Source organism: Pyrus communis, chromosome 10, assembly GCF_963583255.1.
Source record: "Pyrus communis chromosome 10, drPyrComm1.1, whole genome shotgun sequence".
NCBI classification, from domain to species: domain Eukaryota; kingdom Viridiplantae; phylum Streptophyta; class Magnoliopsida; order Rosales; family Rosaceae; genus Pyrus; species Pyrus communis.
This window is the reverse complement of record NC_084812.1, coordinates 26,894,848-26,919,127: the sequence shown is the minus strand read 5'-3', so window position 1 is coordinate 26,919,127 and position 24,280 is coordinate 26,894,848. Positions and strand designations below refer to the sequence as shown.

The window sequence follows — 24,280 nt, the reverse complement described above, 5'->3', positions numbered from 1 at the left end:
GAATGGTCAAGTCAATTATGTTTCACTAGAAAATGTGTCTGCGCGCGTTGCTGCGGGACTTGAATGCATCACCTTAAATTGCATGAATATTATACATTTTACCTGAATAAATTTAACACAATCATAAATGAAAAGAGGGATAAATGAGTGAATGAAGTTAGTAAGATATGCAGCTTCGTTTTTATATACATTCAACTGAGCTGACATGAAAATACATTGTACAATGAATAGGACGAAACTGAACGTTTTGGTTCCCTAACCTGAAACCCCTCGTCTCAGGCACCCAACACCTCTCTCCCTCAGAAGATTGAGGCTACTTTTCATATTTTCATTTTAATGTACCAGCAAGGAAACGATAGTATATTACAAAATTAGCAGTTTACAGAGAAATATAAATATTGTTTTCAAGGAATTAATATGATTGCAAATGTAATAGCTCCATACATAGTCAGGTAGGATAAATGATGGAAGACGCACTGAAATTTGAGGTCCATAAGTTGAGAAGAGTCCATAGCATTGATCCATATATGGATAGCTTGCACAAATCTACAATTCAAGCTCCGAACAAAGTATCAATTTATCAGCAATTGTGACATTCATTATTCCTAAAAAAGTTAATGATTCACAAATAAACAAATGAAAGTAATCGGAAAAGAAACGCTTACCACATGCTAGCTGAATCTGAACTCAAAATGACCAAGATATTATCCCAGCAATGATCACAAAGAGATTGCTGCCGGGGACTTCTGTCCATCCCCTAATATATCCATTAAAAAACGTCACAAAAAGATTTACGGTAACTGCCCAACTATCATAATTATATGGTTCTATTGGCATATTCAGAATTCAAAATAAAATCTGGCAGTTGTTTGCACTTGTAAAAAAAATTCTCTTTACAAAACTACATAAATTGTAATGACCCAAGAAATCAAAATTTGATTAGGCATTAGAAACAATGTTACCTTTTGGAGAAAAGATTGCTCAACCAAACGGAAGCCCAAATTTAAAACAGCAACTGAATGAGAATCTGACGTTATAAAATTCGTAAGTGTGTAGTGCGTCTAATTTAAAAAGTCTCTCACACATATGTAATTGCATGTAGGGCACCAGATTTATACGGAAAAAAAAAAACCTTGATACCAAAGGACTGCAAAGGATTGCTTTGTCATAGAAAGTAAAAGAATAAATTGAATCAACTGAACATGCTTCTTGCCAACCAACAAAGTAAAACACAGGGCAACAAAATCACAAATCAACGTAGGCATCTCTTAAGAATTTAAATAACCAAGATTTCGATGAACTGATTGTAATCATTTGTGCATAGATATGTCACTATTTACATAAAACACGTGAAGGACAATCAGTTTAGAGTTTCAAAATATAAAATATTAAAATTTCCATAAAAGATAAGCATTGGGAAACAAAGTTGGCATCTCACCTTCCACAATAGGTCAACAAATCCTTTGATTACGCTTTAGCTTCTTGTTTAACGGAAAACACAAATTCATTGTTCAGAATATCATAATTTCATGGAATGGTTCACCTTTGAATCAAGAACTCCCTTGTTTTATGTATGGTACTGATAATCAACTCATAATATTGGATCTCAATTTATTTCAAACTTTTATGCATTTTTTACTATTCTAGGATCCATTTAGGCAATCTCTTAGACCATTAGTTTGTTCCATTTGACTAAAATTAAAAACAGCACATCCGCTTGCTGTTTAGTGACTTGATAAGCCAGTCACAAAGATAACATGTAGAATGCAAATATGGATCAGGAAAAACAACAGCTATAGAATTGATTATATAGAAGAAAAATACATACTTATTGTGAGGTTATCCCAGCTATCCACTATGACCCAAAATATATATAGCAAGTAAAAACTATGGCAGCAAAGATCTCACGTATATAAATCTTACATAAACTTTGTTTTTGTACAGTGTCTTCTCCCTTCAATGACAGTTTGTTTCTTATCCAGAAAAATAAAATGAGCAGGTTAATGATACTCACATGTGCAACAAAATGCTAATCCTATGGTCTAAAGTTAACTGAGTTTTTTAGTGTAAAATCCCTAATTTCACTGCATTTCGATTGATCACAGTTCGTGACTTGTTAAACTTGATATATCCTTAGACATTTTGGGAACTTGACAGCTTAAATTTTCTTTAGTCACAGATGTGCTCATAAAAGCAAATTACAGCGACCCAATCTATACTAAAAACTTGGAGAAGGGACTCAATTAGTCAACGAACAGGTGCCTCACCTTTCATGTTAAAGACCAAAGAGAGAAAACCAAGCCGAACTCTTCAAAATTCATTGGCACACATGCATCGTCGGCTCAATTGAATGTATAATGCATGCTTAGATACAACCATTCAAACAATTGTTATAGATTGATATAAGCCTCCAAACTTCAAAAAAATTGAAACCTTCAAAAAGCAAAACATTTTTTCCTTCATATTTGAACTGTTTCGATTAGCTTATCTCTCTATCACTTGATTCATTATTTCTAAAGGAAGTTATAATCACTACCAAAACAGCTTAATAACAGTTGATTATCTCTAAAAAAAAAACAAGAGGGAAAATATGAAATACTAACTGTACTCAAAATCCCAAATGCGTAACACATGGTTCTAATCTAAACCCTGATTCTAAAATTTAGAATTGGACACAAAAATGAAAATTGGAATGATTAGCATGGAAATGAGAGAGGGAGAAGGTCTTCCTTACCAACGACGATGAAATCCAACTACTATTTCAAGCTCCCTCAATCACAACCTGTAGGAAAATATCAAGCCCAAACATAAGTTCACTAAAATCCGAATTCAATATAATCAAACACAAACAAAATACCAAAATTATAAATAAATAAAAAACTAAACTAAACTATAAATTAAAACTTTCAACTAAATACCCCAAAATTTAAATTACTTACCAGTAACAGATTTCTCTGAGTAATCAACTTCTCGATTATGGTCATCGAACACAACATTCTCCAAAACTGCCAAACACTTGCAACCATATTTGATAAGAATTTGAAATATCACTCCAATCATGACACAGAACATAAACATTTCGCGCTAACTGTCATTTTTAAAGTAGAATGTTCAATTAAATCATGATGTTAAGTACCAGTCCCAAATTTGATAGCATTCCAAATATCTGGTTCCCAGTTCTTTGACAAATCAATGCACTTGGCATAGCAACCACCTTCAATGTTTGACACACCATTGTTGCTCCAGCAGTGCTCATCAAATCCAATTAGATACCGATTATGATCCGTAGACAGAGTCGTCTTCCCAGTGCCTGCAACAAACATCCTAGGATCAGTTACACAAACACAAAAGATTGATGTATCATCGCCAATTGATCATTGCACACATAAAATTATCATGATTCATACCTCTGCATCGATATGGAATTTTATAAACTGGACAAATGGAACCCGATTTCATTGACTTCACGGTGCAAATGCTGTAAAAAATAAGCAAACACTGGCAATATGATCAAGCACATTCCAAGTATTAATACATCTAAATAAAACCTAACATTCATATGCGAATAATAATGAAGGTAGAGATTACTTGCAGAAGAGATGATTGCAATTGAGTGAATCCGCAGAACTCAGTAGACTCAAACTGCAAAACAGATGGGGAAAAATCAAACCCATTAACAGAGTGAAGAGAAATTTTAAATCTTTAAATGAATTCTAGACAAAATCATGTAAAGGGTCTGTTTTGGCTACCGAGAAACTTAGTATACATTTGAATATTATAACATTTTAATACAAAAATTTAGCTTTATTCAGATGGGAGGGATCAAAGGTTGCATCATTTAGCTTCACACATGGCTACAACACAATTTCAAAAACTCTGTCATCTCAAAGTCACATTCTTTATCAAACTCCCACTCCGGAATCGAACAGAGGTTGATAACGGACAAAAAGAAATACAAAGTACGAAATATAATCAATATCATCAGTCGAAACTTGGTGCAAAGGATGAGGGATCAACCATATGACTTTTTTCCCCTTAACCTCTGCTTGCATGGACAAACAACGGAAGAATTCATACCCAAATAACACAATAACATAAAATGCACAGTTGAAGATTTGATAAGCAGTGTACAGTACATAACCAAACCTGATAATATATGCCCTTAACAGATACAAAGACTTTACGCAATTTATGAGTCCAAGATATGTAAGCTTGTCATTCATGACTCAACCTGGTACGAAAGCAACACCAATATTAAGGGAAGATTCCACGAAACGATTAACTCCTAGAAGTAACTAAGCATCATTTCATACTTCAGAACTCCTTTTTTTAGAAAAATTCAAATATACCTGTCGACAGTTATGAATGCGTTTGACATCAATTCTGTCCTCAATAGCTGAGGCAGTCGTCTATATCTCTAAGTGCATCAACGAATTTTGGATATCTGCAATTCCAAACATACCAAACAACAACTGTCAGAGGCCCTACATACAATAACAAACATGCAACTAATTTTTTAACAGTAAGAAAAACCCAACAAACCTCTGCAAAATAATTCTATCTAATTTGTAAGTGGGTCTTCTTTCTTTCAGGAGAGCAGCTCGTTCCTTGTTCTTCTTCGCATCGGCTCTCTTTACTTTTCTTTCGTATGCTTTTATCTCTCTCAACTACTCGAGTAGCGGTTCATGCTGAATGAAAGAAACATCCTTCAAGTAATAATAGGTATGGTGATTTCCTTTCACCTTTTTCTTCAGCTCCCAAGGGAACACGCCCTTTAGAATACAAAATTTTCTATAATTTCCAACAACATGCACATATATTAAGCAATCATACAATAATTCAACCGATAAATCCGAATAATGCACAAACCCTAAACCCTAGATTAACATAAATTGCATAAATCATGTGAAAATACAGAAATTACAACTTGAATACCAAAGACAGACCTGAAGAGGGGAAGACTGACTTGAAGCTGCTTGACAGCTTGTGACCTGGTGACGTACCTCGCGGCATTTCCTTCCTTCTTCTTTCCCTGCAAATTCGAGGGACAATCAACTGGAAGTGTGAGAAAATGGTGAAATTAAATATTGGAAATTGTTCTTTTAATACTTATGTATATAGGAGAGCTTATCGGAGATGGAGGAGGTGACCTAGAATTTACTGCAGGCCTGTAATGCTTATGCTTCACCGGGGCCTCGATTTGCAGATAGAGGCTTGGCCCAATTGAAATGAAGCACAGCCTCTCTCCCCCTTGAAATCTGAAATCCCCACCCAAAAAACCACGCACGGGCCTTCCTGACGTGAACAGTGGAGTAAGACGACATAGGCGAGAGAAGAGATCGGCGAGGGATCTGAGGGAAATTACAGAGTGAGAAAATTTTTCTTGGGATTTTTATTGTGTCATTTGAGGACTACAACAGTCAAATATAGTGAAAGAATAATTAAGGGCAAGCTGATTGTATGATTAAAGAAATCTCATACCTTCCATAAAAAAAATCAAAGTGAAAACCAGGAAGAGATTGATACCTTACCAAACGTTGGGGGAAGCCCAAGTTGACCGAAATGGACGAAACCTTGCTCGACCTCTCTCTCTGTCCACATGAGAAAACAACATCACCCAAAAGGTCAGAGATTTCCAAAACCAAAAGGAAATTAAGAGAGAGAAACGGAGGAGAGTGAGAGAGAGAGAGAGAGATCGGAGTACCGTTAGTTAAATCGTGGACGGCGTCGGTTCTCCGATCACTGTAATCCCTGAAGATCTTTTCGGCCGTTCGCCGACTCAAGCCCATCTCCCTGCTCCTCTCCTTCATCTCACCGAAGCTCTCGAGCTACAGAAATGAAGGCCAGACCCTGCCATTCGTCCCTGAGGCATCCCCTCATCACCGACTCTATTCGTAACCTGTCAACCCTAAAGAATACACACACCCATGCTTTCCGCTCTGTATCTCTCTCTAAAATGGGAGAAAATCCCATAGATCCTGGCAGAGGAGCTAGCAAAATCTTTCTCTCACTCAGTCCAAATCCGTAGCACCCATCCGTCTCCAATCTGTCAGGCCCTGTGTCTCCCTCCTCTGTAGTCTCTCTGTCCCCCTCTCTCCGCTCGCCACAGCGACACCCAGCTGTCTCCGAGTCAAAAATGGGAGCCATTATCTCTCTCAAATTCGTCAGCCATGATGTCCCCTTCCCCTCTCTCTCCCCAAGTCAAAGCTGAAATGCAGGCCCTGTGTCTCCCTGCTCTGTAGTCGCTCTGTCCCCCTCTCTCCGCTCGACACAGCGACACCCAGCTGTCTCCGAGTCAAAAATGGGAGTCATCGTCTCTCTCCAATCTGTCAGCCGTGATATCCCCCTCCCCGCTCTCCCCGAGTCAAAAGCTGAAATGCAGCGAACGGTAGAAAATCAGTTCTTAAGCCTGAGTGGCAATTGTGTAAATAAAACGAAAGTGTGTTAAAAGCAACCGAGTGGCAATCCTGTAAATAAACTGAAATGTGGTCCAAAACACTGTTCATTTCTACAGTGCAATTTCGCCTCCTTCTTTAGACTAAAGTAATGTCAAGCGTGAAAGGGAGAGAACTTGGCTTTGCTAAGGACCAAGTTCAAGTTCAAGTTCAAGTTGTGGCTAATTTTACGGTAGAGCCGTGGCAGTAATCACTACAACGAATTCAAACTAGTTGCCTCCTTCCCTTCCCCTTCCTTGCAAACAAACATTTATTCATATATTTACAGCTCAGCTACTGGTTTACTTTTCAACTTGCAATAAATGGTCAACATAATAATCACGTAAGCACAAGTTCTAGATTGATACGGCAAAGTCAAAGAGGTTGGCTTGCTTGCCTTCCAACATCCCATGCCATGTTTTCCATGTTCCATTTCCCCTCCCCTCCCTTCCTCCTTCCCTCCCGCCCTCCATAATCCCATCTCTATATATATGTATTTATGAATACTTGTTTGGCAATATAGTTTTGATTGAATCCAATTCATTCATTCATTCACTCGTCCACTTCCACCCAATCAAACTTGTCTAATTTATTCTGGGAAATATGATGCTGATGATGATGGAAAGCAGCTTCGCAGATGTGCTGGTGAAGGTAGGCATGTTCATCCTTGTTCAGGGCTTGGTATATCTCATCCTTTCCAACTCATCCAATATCTTCTCCAAAACTACCCCGAGGTCCCACAGCTTCAAACCAGCTCGCTCTGTTAGTATTCGCCGGATGCTTGCTGCTCTTTCTGACTTACCCGCCGGCGGCGAGCTCTCTCCTTCAACAAACTCAACGGACTTGAACACGATGATGATGCACTCCCCTAACAGCAAAAGTAGTGGCCAAGAAAACTCAACCGCTCGATTCTCCTAATTAAATTAAGCACATATTTATATGTGAGTCCATTTGGATTTAAATTTACTTTTGTACACAAGATTGTTAATATTCTAGGCTAGCTACTAAATTTGTTTGTGAGTTGAGAGATTATTCATTTGTTATTTTGGTTAAATGCCTTGTAATATGTAATACTGGGTATATATTGGTATTAGAATTTTGAGACAATATTTTGAAAATTAGAATGAATTTTGATACATGTGTGTGAACGCGTGCGAGTACACTAGAATATAATCTAAAATCTCCTCTTACAAGCTAGCTGGGCAAAAGAAAATTGAGAAAAATTGTTATGATTGGTATTATTTTGTATAAATTAGCTTTGGGGAATATTTCTCAGTTAGTGATTTATCCCCAAACGTTTTAACAAGCTCCTTCACATATGGTCTTTCCAAAAAGTATTTAAATTTCACAAGGAAACCAGTCACCACCTATGATCTATCCATTTAATCCACCAGCTATTGAAATAAATTGAAAAAATTTGCGAGTGGACAAGGGCATGATCGATCATTGATCACACTCCTTACCAAGCGCTAATCAGAAATTCAGAATCAGTTCAAGGCTCAGGTCCTTTGCAGACTTGTTACAGCTAAAGTTCGGGTAGGACTCGCAAGTATGAGTTTACTTTGGTGGTTAGGGTATTTCTCTCTTCAACTCAATGTGTCTAACATTCAAATCGTCCCCTCCTCCTAACGTATATTAAAGTAATGATGTCGTTTGTATTTTACGAAAAAGAAGTTTGTCTGGGGGAAGGGGGCTCAAGTAGAGCATTTACGTGGTTCAATCTTCCATGAAAAGGCCTAAACAAATGAAGGGATGAGTTTTGGTAGGCCGATCATATCTTGTCGGTTGTGGTTGTACGCCCGCTGAAAATAAATGTGTTATATGGTAGCTCGATCAATCAGTAGTCTCGTGGTCGTGGGGACAAACAAAACCGCTAGTGAAGTTGAGGCAATCTAGTCTTCAACGGGACCATCTTGCCACGTGAAACCAAGAATTAGTTCACTGGGCCTTCCGTCGTCTCTTGAACGGGTTTGGTATGTTGCAGCTGATTCAAGCCGAATTGTTGTCAGACTTGCAGTAAGAGTGGTACTATCTTCTCTAGTACAACACAATGGAATATGGATTGATTGGTAAATGTCATTTCACCCCAACCGCAGTCTGCAACATTAACGTTTGCACTCGAGCGTACGTGCACATCATATTAAGTTGCATGCAGATGCAGACCCTCGAATCATTGTACCTGTATCCGTGCAGTGCATGCCCGTTTTTATTTTATATATATATATATATATATATATATATGTATGTATATATATTATTTTTTTTTCTTTTTTCTGTCACTAGCTTTAGCCGAAAGCCTTCAAACGGGGAATGGAGGAGGACGAGGGATCTTACCTTTCTATGGTTATGGCCTGCAGCAACTTGTTGAATATTAATACTACTACCTCCTTTATTTAACAGTTCCTCCATTTCTCTCTCTCAACTACGCGGGGAGATCATCCACATCGTTGTCAGGCGACCTGCACAGTGAGAAGATAAACGGTTTGTTGGATGGTTTCTCAGATTTGGATGGCTTCATCGAAGAGTTAAGTACTGGATTTCCTTAACTTCATTCATGATTAACATCTTCCTCCATCCCCATGGATTTACTTAGAGATGAATGACTAACTATATCATCTCTCTAGAGAGTTTCTTAATTAAGTAGCCGTGGCTAGTGCAAACTACGTATAATCCCATATATTAAGATGTCATTGCTCATCATCTCTCTCTTTTAATTACTTAAATCTTTTTCGAACTCCCACGTATATCCCTATGCCTCTGGTTTAATTTTTTTCGTCGAGTCCATTGTAGAGCAGCAGTTGTAGAACAAGTAAAGTACATGAGAAAATGAATGCTTATTCATTGGAAAGATTACACACAATTACGAACAACTGCTAAATTGCTCAGTCCATACAATTTAGCTATTTATTCCTTCGCTACTACACAATATAGGTTACAAGGAAAAATGTTTCTTTCACCATAAATGCCAACAAAGATCAGAGGAAATCTAAAAGTACAAATCCAACATCTTTTTTCTTGTCCTGGCTCAAGTATCTCACTGCTTGCTTATCCAGATGCCAGCAGCCCCAGTAACAAATAGCACCAACATTTTCTTTCCACTCTTTAATGAGAGGCTCAGATCGGCACTACAAAATATGACACACGGCTCTGTTTATGCTCTCTACGTCCAAGTTTATATTCTACAGAACCTGCAGATACAGTTATTCCATTTTGTATCACTCTCACTGGATTAAGGCGGATCAAGTTTTTACCACTAAATCTGTAGATGTTTCCTTTGAAGAAATTGCCAATATAGAATTTCGTGAATAGAGGTCATACCAAGCATTAGCCACCAATATGTATCATAGGCCTATTCGCCGTCTTCGCAATGTCAAACATTCCGGCGTGCGAAGCTTTCTTCCTCTTTACCTATAGCAAACATGAAAAGAAGGCTTCAAAATCCAAACCAGGAAAGCTTGAAAGCTGAATTTTGCATGAGAACAAGAACTTTTGATCAAACACAAAACAATTCGATAGTTGAAGCACTGAGCATTTCTGAACAAATTATCATGCACATACCGCTGACCCGATTATTTCTCTCAGCTCGTGATCATCAGCACCATCACGAAGAGGATCTCTTAAGCTGACCTGCAAATTAAACATCTTATTTTAATAACAGCAAAGTATTATTTAAAATTTCTGTTGCACATATTCCTAATGCCTTAACTTAAAGCTAATATAAGTAGACCACAAACAAAACCAAAAGAAAAACAAAAGAGATTAAAAAGAAAGCCTCGTGGAGAATAAATATAGATTTAGGAATAATAACATACAGATAGAGGATCTTCATCAAAAATAAAGAATCACACTTTCTACTCTGGTGTTTCTTGAATTTCTTTTATTGTTTGTTAAATTTCAACTATGATTTTGTGAGCTTTTAGTTGATGTGCAGGAGATAATGTTGTGTTCATCAAGAATTTCAGTTCTATAGACGTAGTCCAGCAAAGTTGCCAGAAAAGCCTATGATCTTCTGTGAGATAAGTCTAGTGTCACTGTCCGTACTGATCAGCACCCCAATTTCAGATATCCCTTACCCTTCATGGCTATCAATGCATCCCACCCATATATTATATATTAAGTTTGGACTACAATGGCCTCTTCCCTTTAATAATTTTGAGCTTATAGCCTATCCGGTAATCGATATGAAAAACCTAAAAAAAGGGGAGGCTTCTTATAGCCAGAAAACTAAAATGTGGACCACCTTTACGCTGAGCTACAAAAATTTAAAGGTACGCATGTTTGAGAAATCTGGAGGGTGGCTAATAGCTATTTTAGGCTATCTTAATAACAAGTAAGGAGTATAGTACTACTACTAGGTGATTTTATATAACTATAAGAAGATGATGCGCAAAATCCTTAATAGGAATAAACTCTTGCCCTTAAACCATCCAAAATCCCGATACAAAGAACACAAAAGGACACAAAAACCTAATGATAAGTGCAACTATGGTACTATGAATAGTAACCGAGCACAATCTTTTCTTTTCCTTTGTATGTTTCTGGTCTAGTCCTGTATCAATGGTGCACTAAGCAAACTTAGCACTTGACTTGCAAAAAAGTAAGCATCAATCTGTCCAAAAAGCTAGATGGATTGCTTAAGCAAAAATAGCATATGCATACATCCCTGAAAGTATTCTTAATAATCCATGGCAGAAAGAAAAATATCGGAAATGATGACGCTGGTTTACTGCATATAATACTTGTCAAATTCTAGTACTAAGCCAAAAGCTTAAACAGGGTGACAACTCACCTCTGAAGGACCAAACAAGCAAACTTTGAAGTTCCCATCAGCTAAGAGTCGCAGTCTATTGCAACCCGCACAAAAATGCTCAGTCATTGATGTGATAAAAGAAACTATTCCAACATGTTCATCTACCCTGAAATTCTTGGCCGTATCTGTTGGGTGATCCTTAAGTCTCTTTAGACCTGTAAAACGCTTTACCTGTTCATTAATAGCATGTGAGGTGAGGGATGTATTAAGGCATTAAGAAATAAATTTGCAGGATTCTTAGTCCGAGTTCTACCTTACCACTGTATCCAACATTTCCGAGTAGCGTACAAGTTTTTTAACATTCCAAACATTTCCATCAAAAGGCATGAATTCAATGAATCGAATGTTAATCGGTTTATCACGTGTCAGCTCTACGAAATCACAAATTTCATCATCATTGAATCCACGCATCACCACACAGTTTACCTGAATAATAGAATAGAAAGCATATAATGAATGGCACTTGTGCATGATAATGTATTAGTGTATGCAAAGTTCAGAGGAAATGAAAATAGTAGTACAAGTTTGAGAGAAAGAAACATACTTTAACAGGATTATATCCAAGTTCTATGGCAGTGTTAATTGATTCCATAACCCGTTGATGGCCTTTACGCCTGGTCATAAATTCGAACTTTGAAGGGACCAACGTGTCTAAGCTAATATTGAGAGCAGTAAGGCCACATTCTTTGAGCTTGGGAAGTTTTCTTGCAAGAGTAATTCCATTGGTAGTAATGGCCAGCGTTTTCAATCCATTCAAGTTAGATAAGTTTAAACATATGTCTTCAATATCTTTCCTTACGGTTGGCTCCCCTCCAGTCAAACGAATTTTGTCTACTCCTGAGCTTACAAACAGCTTTGCCAAGCGAACAATCTCAGTCTGTGAAAGAAGTTTAGGGCTGGGGGTGAGCTCCACACCGTCAGCTGGCATACAGTATTGACAGCGGAGATTGCAACGTTCTGTCAAGGAGATCCTCAAGTAAGTGTGGAGCCTCCCAAATGAGTCGATTAACATATCAGAAGCAGGATTGTTTTTAGGAAGATGTTCTGATAAGTTAGCGCTAGAAGTAGCGAACATCCTTGGCGTGGATGCATTCATTTGAGGGGGAAGTGAACCGTTAGCATGAATAATTCCAATTCCGGAGGTGGAAGACGAGGCAGTTTCCAAGTGGGCCTAATAGAAAGCGTATGATTTCGATAGTCACATATATATAATTCTCGCTCAGAACAGATATGAGCAACAAGAAATGAAACTATTGGGTGCTTGTGAGAGTTAAGTGCATCTGCCTCCTATCACAGACAGAGTCTGCGTTGAGTATTGGAAGCAAAACTAAGGGAGTTGGGAATTCATTTTTGCATCAATTGATAACGGAAATCAAATGAATAAGCAAGCAAAATAAAATTAGAAAAGAAAGAAAAACGGGGTAGAATTGCAGACTAATTTGATTTCAGCTAGAAACAAAGCTAAAAAGTGGCGTGGCGTCCATGGGAATAGAAAACAAAGCAAAGCAAAGAGAGATACATACCAAGAAGCAACTGGAATTGGAAATTGAAACCAAGCCCAATTCCAAAGCCGAGCGGGCAAAGCTGAAATGGTGACGACGCTTCATCATCATCATGGTGGTGGTGGCGGCGGTGGAGGTATGAAAGAAAGAAACCGACCCTCCCTCCTTCTTTCCTACATAAATAAATTCATAGTAATCTTAAATCTAAGTTTGGGGATGATGGATATTTTGGGAAGGGATGGGAAAAGGAAGCTTTGGTGGTCTCGTCTGCTTCTCCATCATTTTTTCTTTTCAAGCGCCGAAAAGCTTATTTTTTGGGGTGACATTTGAGTGCACCTTTCTTTGGAGACTCGTGCTAATTTTGAGCTCTTCGTTTTAAACCATGACCTATTCTCAATAGGTGGATAAATTCGCCAATTGGGCTCAAGTAGTCGGCCCAACCCATGCTCATTCTACTAATTATTGGAAACAAACACGTTTTTGATGTTTTTTTAACTTTAAAATCTAAGCTCCCATGCCTTCTCATCTTCTCTTATTTCTGTCTGTGATCATAATTAAGCCACATTAACATATATTTATATTTTTATAGAAATAATAAGATAAAAAGCAGGAATGTAAAATATTGACGTGATTTAACCGTGATCACAGAAATAAGAGAGAATGAAAAAGGTATGGAATGAGGAAGGCAGACAATCCAGATCTTTTGTCTTTTTTGTTGTCTAAATAAAAATCTTTCAAACTAGATTTTTCTGAATTTTGAACGGTCAGTGAAAGGCATCAGATACCAAAGTGATGTTGACAGCTATGCGCTGGCCGCCCGCCAGGAAAATGCTCTACCTATTTCTATTTGCTCTCCTATAATATAAATATATTGCCTTCGAATTTTTTAAATAAAATATTAGTATTAGTCCAAGTCACATTCTTAATTTATTATGATATCAAATATCTTTCAATTGTTGAAACATAAAATCTAGCACTTATGAATAAAAAATTATTAAAGTCCAATTTTCTTGTAAAATAATTTCGTTAGCCGGTGAAATAGGCAATTGATAAAAAAAGATGGAATCCTTATCAATTGATAAATAATTTTTTTTTCCTAATGTATTGTTTAAATAACTAAAATATAAATATACCGGAGTGTAATGTTAAAACAAAAAAGGAACGAGGGGAAAAGAGGGGTTTGAAACTTTGAAAGGTAAACGAGGGAATGACTGCGTTTGATTTGGTGGTCGGTCTCAAATTACGTTTGACGTTCAGATTCCACTACTATTTCTCTGACTTTTGAGTTTTGACTCACTCCTTCCCTAGTCCCTACGTACTTTCCTTTTTTCAGCCATTTTGAATTTTCAAGCGCAACTCCAAAATTAGATTGTAATTCTCCCCTCGACTCTTCATTCTCTCTGTCTTTCGGGTTGGGTTGGGCTGGGCTCTGGAATGTTGTCTGCATTTTGTGAAATTCATATTTAATACGTAATTGAGTTGGATCGGTGCAGAGTACCGCAAGAGAGAGACAGGTGATCGATCGCTGCAGTCATCGATGGTGTTCTTCAGGAGCGTCACCGCGCTTTCCAAGCTCCGTTCCCGTCTCGTGAGTTCCTTTTCCTTTTCCCTTATTCAGACTGAAATCGGCTCTTTATTATTTCTCAGATTCTTTGGAATTTTTATTTTTCTGGAACCAAATGTGGTTGTGATTGTGATGGCGATCGCTTTTGGTTGCAGGGGCAACAGTCGAGTCTCAGAGATTCCGTCAGATGGATCCAAACGCAGAGCTCCACAGATCTTGTGAGTTCTTCTTCTTCCTTGTACATTCGAGGCTTTTGGTTTCAATTAATTTACTAGCATGTGCAAAGTAGTAATTAACTTGCTCATGACCATCATTTTGTTTGTGATTGTGATTGTGTTTTTGTTGCCAATGCCATGCAGGAACTTCGTTCTCAGCTGGCTGAATTGATTCCTGAACAACAGGTTTGTTGTACGGCATTTACTTTCACAATGGTTCCGTTTTCTTATTTTTAGTTACTCATATGCTAAGATAGTTCGGTTGAGTCGATATAATTTGAGTTAGTTTCTTTTGGTGCAATCTTTGTTTATTGAGATGCCTGGGTGTAATGTATGGGTGAGAATCCGTGCTTTCCATCTGCTGCAAAAGCAGTGTATCTGTGCTGAAGAGCTATCTATAACTCTAACTTGTTTTCATTCTTCTATGAGAATTAGCTGTGGAGAAAGGTTTGAATAGAGGTCTTATGCCATGTCTATTTCAGTTAAAACAGTTTTTATGACTTTGAGCGGTTCTGAGATCTAAAAAGTAAAACAATTACTTATATATGAATATTAGATATGTTAATATTATCACACCCGTATTTTTTGTTTTGTTTTTTTTTTTTTTTGTGGTAACAGGAACGTCTGAAGAAACTCAAGGCAGATTATGGAAAAGTTCAACTGGGCAATATAACTGTTGATATGGTAAAGTATCTTTCTTTCATAAAGAAATTGTAGAATGTTTCTCTTTGTTATCAGTGGAAGAACTTAATGCTTGTACGACTAAAAGCCAATTAGTGAACCTTCATCTGATCTTTGTTATTTTTCTTTTGAATAAACTCTTAATTTTGGACTTACATATGGTCATAGTTTGTAACCTGTGTGTGGATTCGATCTAAAATTGCGTAGGTGATTGGTGGAATGAGAGGAATGACAGGGTTGCTGTGGGAAACCTCCTTACTTGATCCAGATGAGGTCTGCATTTGAATTAGTCAGCTTGAAACTTTATGAATCAACGTGGATAAATTTCTGATAATTCTAACAGCGAATTGAAAAGATTATGTTAATAGGATGTCTTGGCTACTTTATGCAGGGAATTCGCTTCAGGGGTTTGTCAATTCCAGAATGCCAGAAAGTATTACCAGCTGCAAAGCCAGGTGGAGAACCTTTGCCTGAGGGTCTTCTGTGGCTGCTTTTAACAGGAAAGGTATCGTTTTTTAGGGCATTTTCCATCACAAGATATTTTTTGAAGGTGCACTCTTGAAAAAAATACAAAGATTCATTTACTGTAATCTGTATCCACACATATCTTTAACTCCCTATACACGTCCTGAAATATTTAGCCTCAGCTGAATGTCATCGTTAATGTCACAGTTCAAATTTTGCGAAAACATTTGTTGCCTATAACATGGACTGTATTTGTATTTATTATTTATGTGGCTTTGTTTTCCTTTTTGCTTTGTGTTAGTTTTGGTATATCCTAACATTGAACACACCTTTTGCCTTGCTTATGTGTCATAGGTACCTAGCAAAGAGCAAGTAGATGCATTATCCAAGGAATTGAGGACTCGTGCCGTAGTTCCAGGTTCGGTAGCTTATATTTGTCTATTTTGATACCCATAATTTTATTAATGAAAAAAAAAAATTGGATAATATTATTTGTCTTCATAAGAAGCCTACTTACCGAAGATGTTTGTTTCACTTGATATTTGTATCTAGAAAGGCTTTTATGTGATTGAAGTGCTTTGGTTTTGATCATTAATGCAAGATTACTCCTCATATATATATAATTCTCCATTGCAGATTATGTGTATAAGGCCATTGATGCTCTGCCTATTACAGCACATCCAATGACCCAGTTTACCACTGGTGTCATGGCCCTCCAGGTTGGTATATGGGCTACTCAGGGTTGCATTATACTCATATTTCAGTTATTTTACGTTTGCCCTTATGCCATAATCACAGTTTGTCAAAATCAGATTTAGTGTTCTGTATTCATGCATTTAGTTTCGTTTCTTGGTTAGCCAAATTGTCTTTCGTGGAACCCTCAGGCTTCCAGGTAACTGTGAAATGGAAGGTGGGGCATTTCTTTTAGGCTTTTCCCTTAGCTAAGGGTGCGTTTGCATATGTGAATAACTTGATATTTTGTAATCGTAATATATCATTGATGATGTAATGTATGCCAAATTTTCTCATTATTACCCGTCTTGAGTCTTGATTGCTTGATTTCAGACATCCAACTGCAAAGTATTATGATTATCAGGATCAATTCCAGGATGTTTTGTTTTAGGGTTTGTATAAATAAGTGTTTTAAAAAGCACACCCCGAGGCACACCTAGGTGGCTTCATAGGTGGGGAAGAGGAGGGCTGAAATCGCCTCTGCCAAGTGGGAGTAGGCGAAAACTCCCCTAGACGTGGTCGAGGCACGCCTGAGGTGTTCGATTGGGCCTTTTTTTGTTTAAAAGTCATCGGAATCTGGAATTTTTTTCAGTTGAAATCTGAAAGTTTTAGTTGTAGAGCCGTTGCACTTTGAAGAAGATGAAGAAGACGGTGTTGTTTGGAGTGATTTATTTTGCTGATTTTTCGTTTTTTTTTTTAATAATTTTTTTGGCCTTTTTTTTTTTTTTTTTTTCTCTCTTTAAACTTAAGCCATTGACAGTTGTTCACCAGCAATCCAGCATATTCCCCAATATATTCTTTTTTATTACACTTTACGTTTAATATTGTTTTATAGATTTCAAGAGACTAAAAATAATACATTTCTATAAAAACATTATTCTTTACTAAAAAATGTGATTGACCAGCAAGAAAAAATAAGCATTTTTTTTGTTTATTTTTTGGTAATTTTAAATATATACTAAAAATCTCAAGTCCCTTGAGGCTTCGCCTCACGCCTCAAGGCTTTCGTGAGGGGCTATCCATGAAACCCCTCGCTTGTGCCTTCGCCTTTTAAAAATAGAGGAAAATTTGCTGTACATTATGTAAGATTGATCTGGAGAGCTACTACTTATATGTAAGAAAACTTAGGAGTGTTGAGTCCCCAGATTTTCTCTTCATAAACTTTTTCTGAATATGTAAAATGTGAGATTTTGTTTTATGTTGTAAAATTTCCTAATTACTTTCTGAGATAAGAACTTAATAGACCTGAGTTTACTATGCAATTTTTTCTATCACAATGAGTTACATACAATCAAGTAATTAGATGAAGTCCTTGCTTGGGCATGGTCTGTTTGGCTGTACAGTTATCAATTAGTATTTGTCACAAAAGGCTGATGCATGCTACTGATTATGTGGTGCAATACTGCGTGTTGTCTTTCATCTTTGTTCTTGTTGTTCTAGATTTAAGGAGGCTAATTTTTCTGAATGACTATTCCTTATCGGATCATTCAGTCAGCTTCAGTGTTTCTTTTTTTTTTTATTGATTGTATTTCATTGTAGGAGAATGAAATCTTATCCATGTGAATGAAATAATTAATTATTTCATTAAAAGGCTGGCAGTACTCATTTACCGGATTTTCTGAGTATCTCTAGTATATGCGACTAAATATCCCACTTTTTAATACCGCTTTCAGGTAGAGAGTGAATTCCAGAAGGCATATGAAAAGGGGATACATAAATCAAAGTAAGTTTGATTTTACATTTTCTCTTTAACCTAAGTCTTCCATTACTTTTTAGACATCTTAACATATGGTATTTTTAGGTACTGGGAGCCAACTTTTGAGGATTCACTTAGCTTGATTGCACAAGTGCCAGTAGTAGCTGCCTATATTTATCGAAGGTTAGTAAAGCAGATTACATCTTCCTCATAGTTATGGGCTTCACCTTGTGTTCTTTTCACACACACACACACAAAAAAAAAAAAAAAAAAAAAAAGGGTTTAACATTGTGAGTTGTGCATGTTTTAGAACAGCATTAATCTAAATCTGTGAAACTTTTGTGTGTTAAAAAGTTGTTTCTTATGTATGATATTCTCAACTGACTGGTGGTCGGTGGCATTATTTCTCTTCTTCCTCCATGTGGTTTGAAGAATTTTCAAGGATGGAAAAGTAAAACAGATTGATGATTCTTTGGATTATGGTGCAAATTTTTCACACATGCTGGGTTTTGACGATCCCAAGGTGCATGAGCTCATGAGGCTTTATGTCACCATCCATAGGTTTGTATAAACCTCTCTTTCCAGGACATTTATGATATATTATTTTGGTTTCAAGTTATATGACTTCTTAAGTAATAATGCATTACAGTGATCATGAGGGTGGGAATGTCAGTGCTCACACGGGACACTTGGTAAGCTACCCAATTTTTGTTCTTTTTTCCCTTGTTATTTTCTTATACATTGGTAACGAGGACTCTAGTTAACATCATTTCATCTTGAAAAATGTGAATCATGTGAGTTTGATCGATAACTTGATATTTATTCCAATTTTGGATGCGGATGTATATGTTCTTTGATGTTACCTTCTGAATACAGGTTGCTAGTGCACTTTCAGATCCGTATCTTTCATTTGCAGCTGCTTTAAATGGCTTGGCTGGCCCACTCCATGGTTTGGCTAATCAGGTATTATTTTTTTCTTTTGTCTGGTTGTTTCCATTTGTCTATTCTAATAAAAGCGGGAACTATATTTTGTTTATCAAAAAATGGTATTGCTGTTTAGAAAGGGTGCATGTTGCAACATGTATTCTCTTTTCCTCATACGGAACTGTTTTATTGCAGGAAGTATTGCTTTGGATAAAATCTGTGGTAGATGAAGTTGGAGAGAATGTAACTACCGAGCAGTTGAAAGATTATGTCTGGCAAACGTTAAAAAGTGGGAAGGTAAAGCCATTAACTTTTACCTAAATAATCTATTTAGATGTGGCCCATGTTTAGTTTATTCTCTTGTTGTACTAAACATGCACGGTTGATTCTTAGCTCATGAATTTATTATTATTTTTGTATGGGTCTATTATCTAACGAGCAATATGCATCTTTGCTCGTTGACATTTTCTGCCAGAAAATTGGCTAAACCATTCAATCTTTGTCAGAACTCGTCTACTGAGCTTAGTACTGTCATCCAACAGATAAAATAAAATAAAATAGGTAGTCATAACTAATAGGTGATTGACTATTCTACCTGTGACTTTGTAGAAGTTTTAAACTTGCAAAGGAAGTTGCCTCATCAGACCTCATTAGCTTGTGTTTTCATTCCCTAAGCAAAATGGACTTTCACTTTTCTTGAATCTTCACCATTTGAAATATTTTTGAAACTTCGTTTGACACCATTGTTTGATGAGCTGCTAAATTCTTGTCTCTAGTTGTCACCTCTCCTCTTTTTCTCATATTGCAGGTCGTTCCTGGTTTTGGACATGGGGTCTTGCGTAAAACAGACCCACGATACACATGTCAAAGGGAGTTTGCATTGAAACACATGCCTGATGATCCGCTGTTTCAGTTGGTAGGTGTAACCCTGATTGCACAAGGGTGTACGCTTTTTATGCACACTATTAATTGTAGTTGTAATTGCATCCATCCTTTATGAGCTCACTTATCCATTACCTTAAACAGGTCTCCAAGCTTTATGAAGTTGTGCCTCCCATACTTACCGAACTAGGCAAGGTAATTTAATAACTTTACTTTATGAAAGTAAAATATGTTATATCTTTGCCTCTCAGAATATACCGTAATCCTTTAGATTTGAAATTAATTATTTTATGTACCAACGGAAGTGCAAAATCTTTTATTGTGCTTGAGCTAGGATCTTTCGCTTAAAGCTGAGTGAGAAATTGATAATTTTTCACAATCATTATATCTGTCTTTTCCATTTAAACTGAGGAGCAATCTGATGCTGATTGTATCTGGGATTTTATCATGTTCGTAGGTTAAAAACCCATGGCCCAATGTAGATGCACACAGTGGAGTTCTGTTGAACCATTTTGGTTTGACTGAGGCAAGGTATGATATTTCATGTTATTATTTCTTCCGTTGTTCCTGGTGATGGTCCATGATATTCTGAAGCGGCACCTGTTTGGAGATGATAATGTACTTGAAATTCAACTGTGGCAGATATTTTACTGTTCTCTTTGGTGTGTCGAGGAGTATAGGGATTGGTTCTCAGGTTAGCTCCCTCTCTCTAGTTTATTACAAATTGTTAAAATTTCATTATCTTAATGTATTGTCTTGGTTTGGTTTGGTTTGGTTTGTTTCAGTTGATATGGGACCGAGCTCTAGGTTTGCCTCTCGAAAGGCCTAAAAGTGTTACGATGGAATCGCTTGAGAATTTCTGCAAGAAAGCAGCTTCGTCTTGAGAAATGGAGTGCTGTATGAAATCGCTTGTTTGAGTAATAATTGCTCCCGATTGATGGCTTTGTGAAGGATGTAACGGTGGTGTAAAAATGTCAGTTTCTGTTGGTTTTAGTTGAGAAATTGTTCAATGAAAACCTTAACACGCACACACTTGAGCATTTTCAACTACTTTGAAGGAATTTTGAGGTGACATAGGTGCAGGGGGTTTTGCTGCTCTTTTAATAAACAGATTGGAGCTTTTCGAATAAATCGTATAGTTTAAAGATTTCCACAAGTTTTATGCATTTTATTTTTTACGCGTGTTCTGCTCTCGCCGCTTGCCACTTGGTATGAATTTGCAAAAAAGAAAAAAATTATTTCTTTGTATGTTGTTAATTTATGCTTTGTCCTCTGTTCCTTGTCGTCGGTTAATCTGGTAAACTCCGTGGTTCCTTTTACCTACATCTCTTGTTCTTTTTGGCCAATGCCTTTTCTCTTTCTGGTCTGAAGAGAACAAAATCGAAAAGAAATGTGTCAAGCCTAGCCCTTGGTCAGTGGTTACAACTCTCACCCGATTTCCTCGAACTCCATGTTTAACAAAAAAAAAAAAAAACCAAAAAAAAAAAGTAGTGGTGTCTGTATACTTGTTTTTATTTCTCATATATCTCTTTAAATTTTTGATCGTTAAAATGAATGGAAAAAGATTAATCGATAAAAATTAACGAAGATGTGTAAAACATAAAAATAAATGTGTGAAAAATACTGTTCAAAAGAAATTAAATAAAAAAAAAGGAGCTCCACGTAATTTCCGAAATTATAAAAACAAAATAAAGGAAAAAACAGTTTTGGACGGATGGAAAAAGGTGAAAACTTGCTATGAAATGGTAAAAACTTGAGGCCCAAAAAAAATAAAATTATTTTGAAGAAAGTCCAAACGTGTGATACTTGGTTGTTCGTTGTGTGATTGTGTGAAAGTGCAGGAAAATGGCAAGATCTGTGTTGTTGGGTGGAGGCGGAGCGCGACCATCCCATAATTCTGATTGCCGGCGGCTTCTGCTTCGTCCAAGCGCGGTAGCACCTCAGACTTCCCTCAAACTCAGCGCCGTTAAAGCACCAGCAGCACCACCGACTATCCATTTCAGGTAGTTTAATTTCTCAATTCTGAGCAATATTATATCCGTTGTTTGCGGATGAGAATCAAGACCACTAGTCTAGTTTCAGGGCATTCTCTAGTAATTTAATTGGGGAATAAAATTTAGAATTGGTCGTGAGCTTTTAGCATAGTTCAGATTTGTTCTTTAAACTATTCAATTGGGATTTTGAGCTTTTAGGATAGTTCAGATTTGTTCTTTAAGCTATTCAATTGGGATTTTGAGCTTTTAGCATAGTTCAGATTTGTTCTTTAAACTATTCAATTGGGATTTTGAGCTTTTAGCATAGTTCAGATTTGTTCTTTAAGCTATTCAATTGGGATTTTGAGCTTTTAGCATAGTTCAGATTTGTTCTTTAAACTATTCAATTGGGATTTTAGGGATTTTAATTCTTTTAATAAATTCGTATTCAATCTAGATTTTAAGTGATTATCTGAAATTCAATGTGTATTCAATCAGGATTTTAAGATAGTTTATTAAAATATTTTGAAATCCGGGTGTATTCAATTAGAATTTTAAAGAAATTTATAACATTCGAGGTGTATTCAATTAGAATTAGAATTTAAATAATTTGGAAGTGTTAGGAATTAGAAGGAATTGTAGAAATTTTGTGGTGTATTTTAAGCATCCACAAATCTCACATCTCCTCATGAGATTTCGAGAGAATTGAATCAAAATCCATGAATTTATAAATCCATTAAACTATCTCAAATTCCCAATTGAATACCCCCTCTAAAAATTCGTTAATTGTAATCCAAATTTAACAAAACGCCTTCTATGAGATCTTCCTTCAATTTGATTACATGGCAGGACGTGTGACTCACAATTTGCCCTTTAACTTTCACTCTAGTTTAGATTTGGTCCATGAACGCGTTCAAAAAGTGGGGACCCACATGTGTTCTACGTCATCAAACTAACAAAACCTTTGACGGAAGTTAATGATAGGGACCAATGGTGCACATTTTGCTAAACTTAGGGACCTCAGTTATCAAATTTTTAGTCATGAGAGCAATTGTAAACTATGGTAAAAGTTGAAGAACTAATTTTCACAAATATAGACATTATGTTGATGTAATGTAATAACTTTAAACAATCATGTTTTGGTTAAGTAGCCTATAGCGGCTTTAAACATTCGTGCTTTGACCAAAAATAAGCCTAGGGTGCTGGCTGCTCTCAATAACATTTGACTTCATTTATATCACCAAGACCCCAGATTTCAGAAGAATTGTTACTTTATGGATGAATGTTGTTTTGTCACTTACTTGCTGGGTCACATCCAAATCAAATGCGGATGGACTGTTTTGATCTTGTGGATAGTGTCCGTCAAGGAGGAAGAAAGTGCTTCGTAACCATGGCCATGGGGTCTCAATATATACCTTGACAACTAGCACTATTTTCCGCGGTTGGTAATTACTTTCTGAACAATTGATATGAGTATCGTGGTTGGTACTTCATTCTGTAAACTTAGTTGTTTGCTTGATTTGTTGTCCGAACAAGTAGAAAATATGATGGTTGTTTGTCATATACTGTATTTGTACGGGTCAATTTTTGGTCAACTATAATAGGTTTGCTGTATAATATCCTAATGTTAGCTACTTTCTTTTAACAGGTTCAACAAGAATGTTTTGGGATTGCAAATAAAGGAAACAAGGCACGCTGTGTCTGCATCAAACTCCAACCCTCCAGATGGAGATTCGACCAAAGATAAATCAGGTGGGGTTGAAACGAATGATCCTGCTCCCCAGGGCCCTCCTCTGCTAACCATTTTGGCTGGATTTCTAGTCCTTTTTCTCGTGTTTTGGGTTCTTGGATCGATCCTAATGTGGGTGATTAGTCTTCTTTTTAGGTTGCCTCCGTCAAAATAGGAACATAATTCCGTCTCAACTTTGTTCGATCGTTATGCTGAAAGTATTTATGAATAGCAAACGTGTTTTATTGGATTGCAAATTTATGATTCCATTCTTCGGTGTTTCTGTAGACTGACTTGGGTGGATGGATGGTGCAATGTAAAACCTGAAACCTGTGTAGAATCCAATACAACACCTGACAAGGACACATAGTTACGTGCAATGTATTGTATTGTCGAGTGGTAAAATACGTCAATCACAAATGAAAGATTGAGGAGAAATGTTCTAACTACCTAATCCAGATGCGGAATCGACTTCGTCGGATAAAAGTTAGATGTGGGGTACTGATCAAGTTTGCCATGGATGCATTGCATTTTGCATGATACAAGTCTTAAGTCTCCAGTCGATAACAAATTAAGGTAAGTGATTAGGTCAGTCATATGTATACATTTAGTGTACATGATAAAAGATAAGTGATTAGTCTTAATCAATGGGACCCACAACACAATGACTAAC

At 36.8% G+C, this 24,280-nt stretch overlaps 5 protein-coding genes across 13 annotated transcripts; 3 read left to right on the top strand and 2 right to left on the bottom strand.

The window, feature by feature from the left end:
• Positions 1–313: 313 nt before the first annotated feature.
• On the bottom strand, positions 314–5,925 carry LOC137747488 (phosphoenolpyruvate carboxykinase (ATP)-like). 8 transcript variants are annotated; one of them, XM_068487604.1, is made up of 14 exons: positions 5,151–5,900; positions 4,947–5,032; positions 4,543–4,791; positions 4,350–4,444; positions 4,147–4,231; positions 3,589–3,642; positions 3,408–3,478; positions 3,137–3,310; positions 2,940–3,005; positions 2,736–2,782; positions 1,439–1,491; positions 963–1,027; positions 666–757; positions 314–546 (listed from the first exon to the last, which is right to left on the bottom strand). In XM_068487604.1, the coding sequence occupies exons 5-10, from the start codon at positions 4,221–4,223 to the stop codon at positions 2,772–2,774; spliced, it is 453 nt and encodes a 150-aa protein (XP_068343705.1). In that variant the 5' UTR covers positions 4,224–4,231; positions 4,350–4,444; positions 4,543–4,791; positions 4,947–5,032; positions 5,151–5,900; the 3' UTR covers positions 314–546; positions 666–757; positions 963–1,027; positions 1,439–1,491; positions 2,736–2,771. The 8 variants fall into 8 exon arrangements, with proteins under 8 accessions (XP_068343705.1, XP_068343709.1, XP_068343704.1 ...); XM_068487608.1 differs by having other exon boundaries at positions 314–558; positions 4,147–4,233; positions 4,353–4,444; positions 5,151–5,899; XM_068487603.1 differs by having other exon boundaries at positions 4,147–4,233; positions 4,353–4,444; positions 5,151–5,899.
• A 955-nt stretch (positions 5,926–6,880) lies between these two features.
• Positions 6,881–7,541, top strand: LOC137748787 (uncharacterized). Its single transcript, XM_068488973.1, has one exon. The coding sequence runs from the start codon at positions 7,038–7,040 to the stop codon at positions 7,350–7,352; it is 315 nt and encodes a 104-aa protein (XP_068345074.1). The 5' UTR covers positions 6,881–7,037; the 3' UTR covers positions 7,353–7,541.
• Positions 7,542–8,843: 1,302 nt separating this feature from the next.
• Positions 8,844–13,081, bottom strand: LOC137747695 (GTP 3',8-cyclase, mitochondrial). Of its 2 annotated transcripts, XM_068487852.1 has the most exons (7): positions 12,768–13,081; positions 11,789–12,415; positions 11,503–11,670; positions 11,224–11,415; positions 9,993–10,061; positions 9,753–9,842; positions 8,844–9,622 (listed from the first exon to the last, which is right to left on the bottom strand). In XM_068487852.1, the coding sequence occupies exons 1-6, from the start codon at positions 12,858–12,860 to the stop codon at positions 9,759–9,761; spliced, it is 1,233 nt and encodes a 410-aa protein (XP_068343953.1). In that variant the 5' UTR covers positions 12,861–13,081; the 3' UTR covers positions 8,844–9,622; positions 9,753–9,758. The 2 variants fall into 2 exon arrangements, with proteins under 2 accessions (XP_068343953.1, XP_068343954.1); XM_068487853.1 differs by lacking the exon at positions 8,844–9,622 and having other exon boundaries at positions 9,763–9,896.
• A 986-nt stretch (positions 13,082–14,067) lies between these two features.
• On the top strand, positions 14,068–21,052 carry LOC137747132 (citrate synthase, mitochondrial). Its single transcript, XM_068487155.1, has 19 exons — positions 14,068–14,334; positions 14,466–14,528; positions 14,670–14,711; positions 15,144–15,209; positions 15,414–15,479; positions 15,598–15,711; positions 16,026–16,089; positions 16,308–16,390; positions 18,077–18,126; positions 18,205–18,282; positions 18,532–18,660; positions 18,749–18,791; positions 18,976–19,062; positions 19,219–19,320; positions 19,832–19,939; positions 20,050–20,100; positions 20,363–20,436; positions 20,548–20,599; positions 20,691–21,052. Exons 1-19 carry the CDS (start codon positions 14,284–14,286, stop codon positions 20,787–20,789), a joined length of 1,422 nt encoding a protein of 473 aa, XP_068343256.1. The 5' UTR covers positions 14,068–14,283; the 3' UTR covers positions 20,790–21,052.
• Positions 21,053–21,623: 571 nt separating this feature from the next.
• Positions 21,624–24,004, top strand: LOC137748877 (uncharacterized). The gene is made up of 3 exons (XM_068489066.1): positions 21,624–21,650; positions 21,747–21,908; positions 23,527–24,004. The coding sequence occupies exons 1-3, from the start codon at positions 21,643–21,645 to the stop codon at positions 23,780–23,782; spliced, it is 426 nt and encodes a 141-aa protein (XP_068345167.1). The 5' UTR covers positions 21,624–21,642; the 3' UTR covers positions 23,783–24,004.
• The last annotated feature ends 276 nt before the right edge of the window (positions 24,005–24,280 follow it).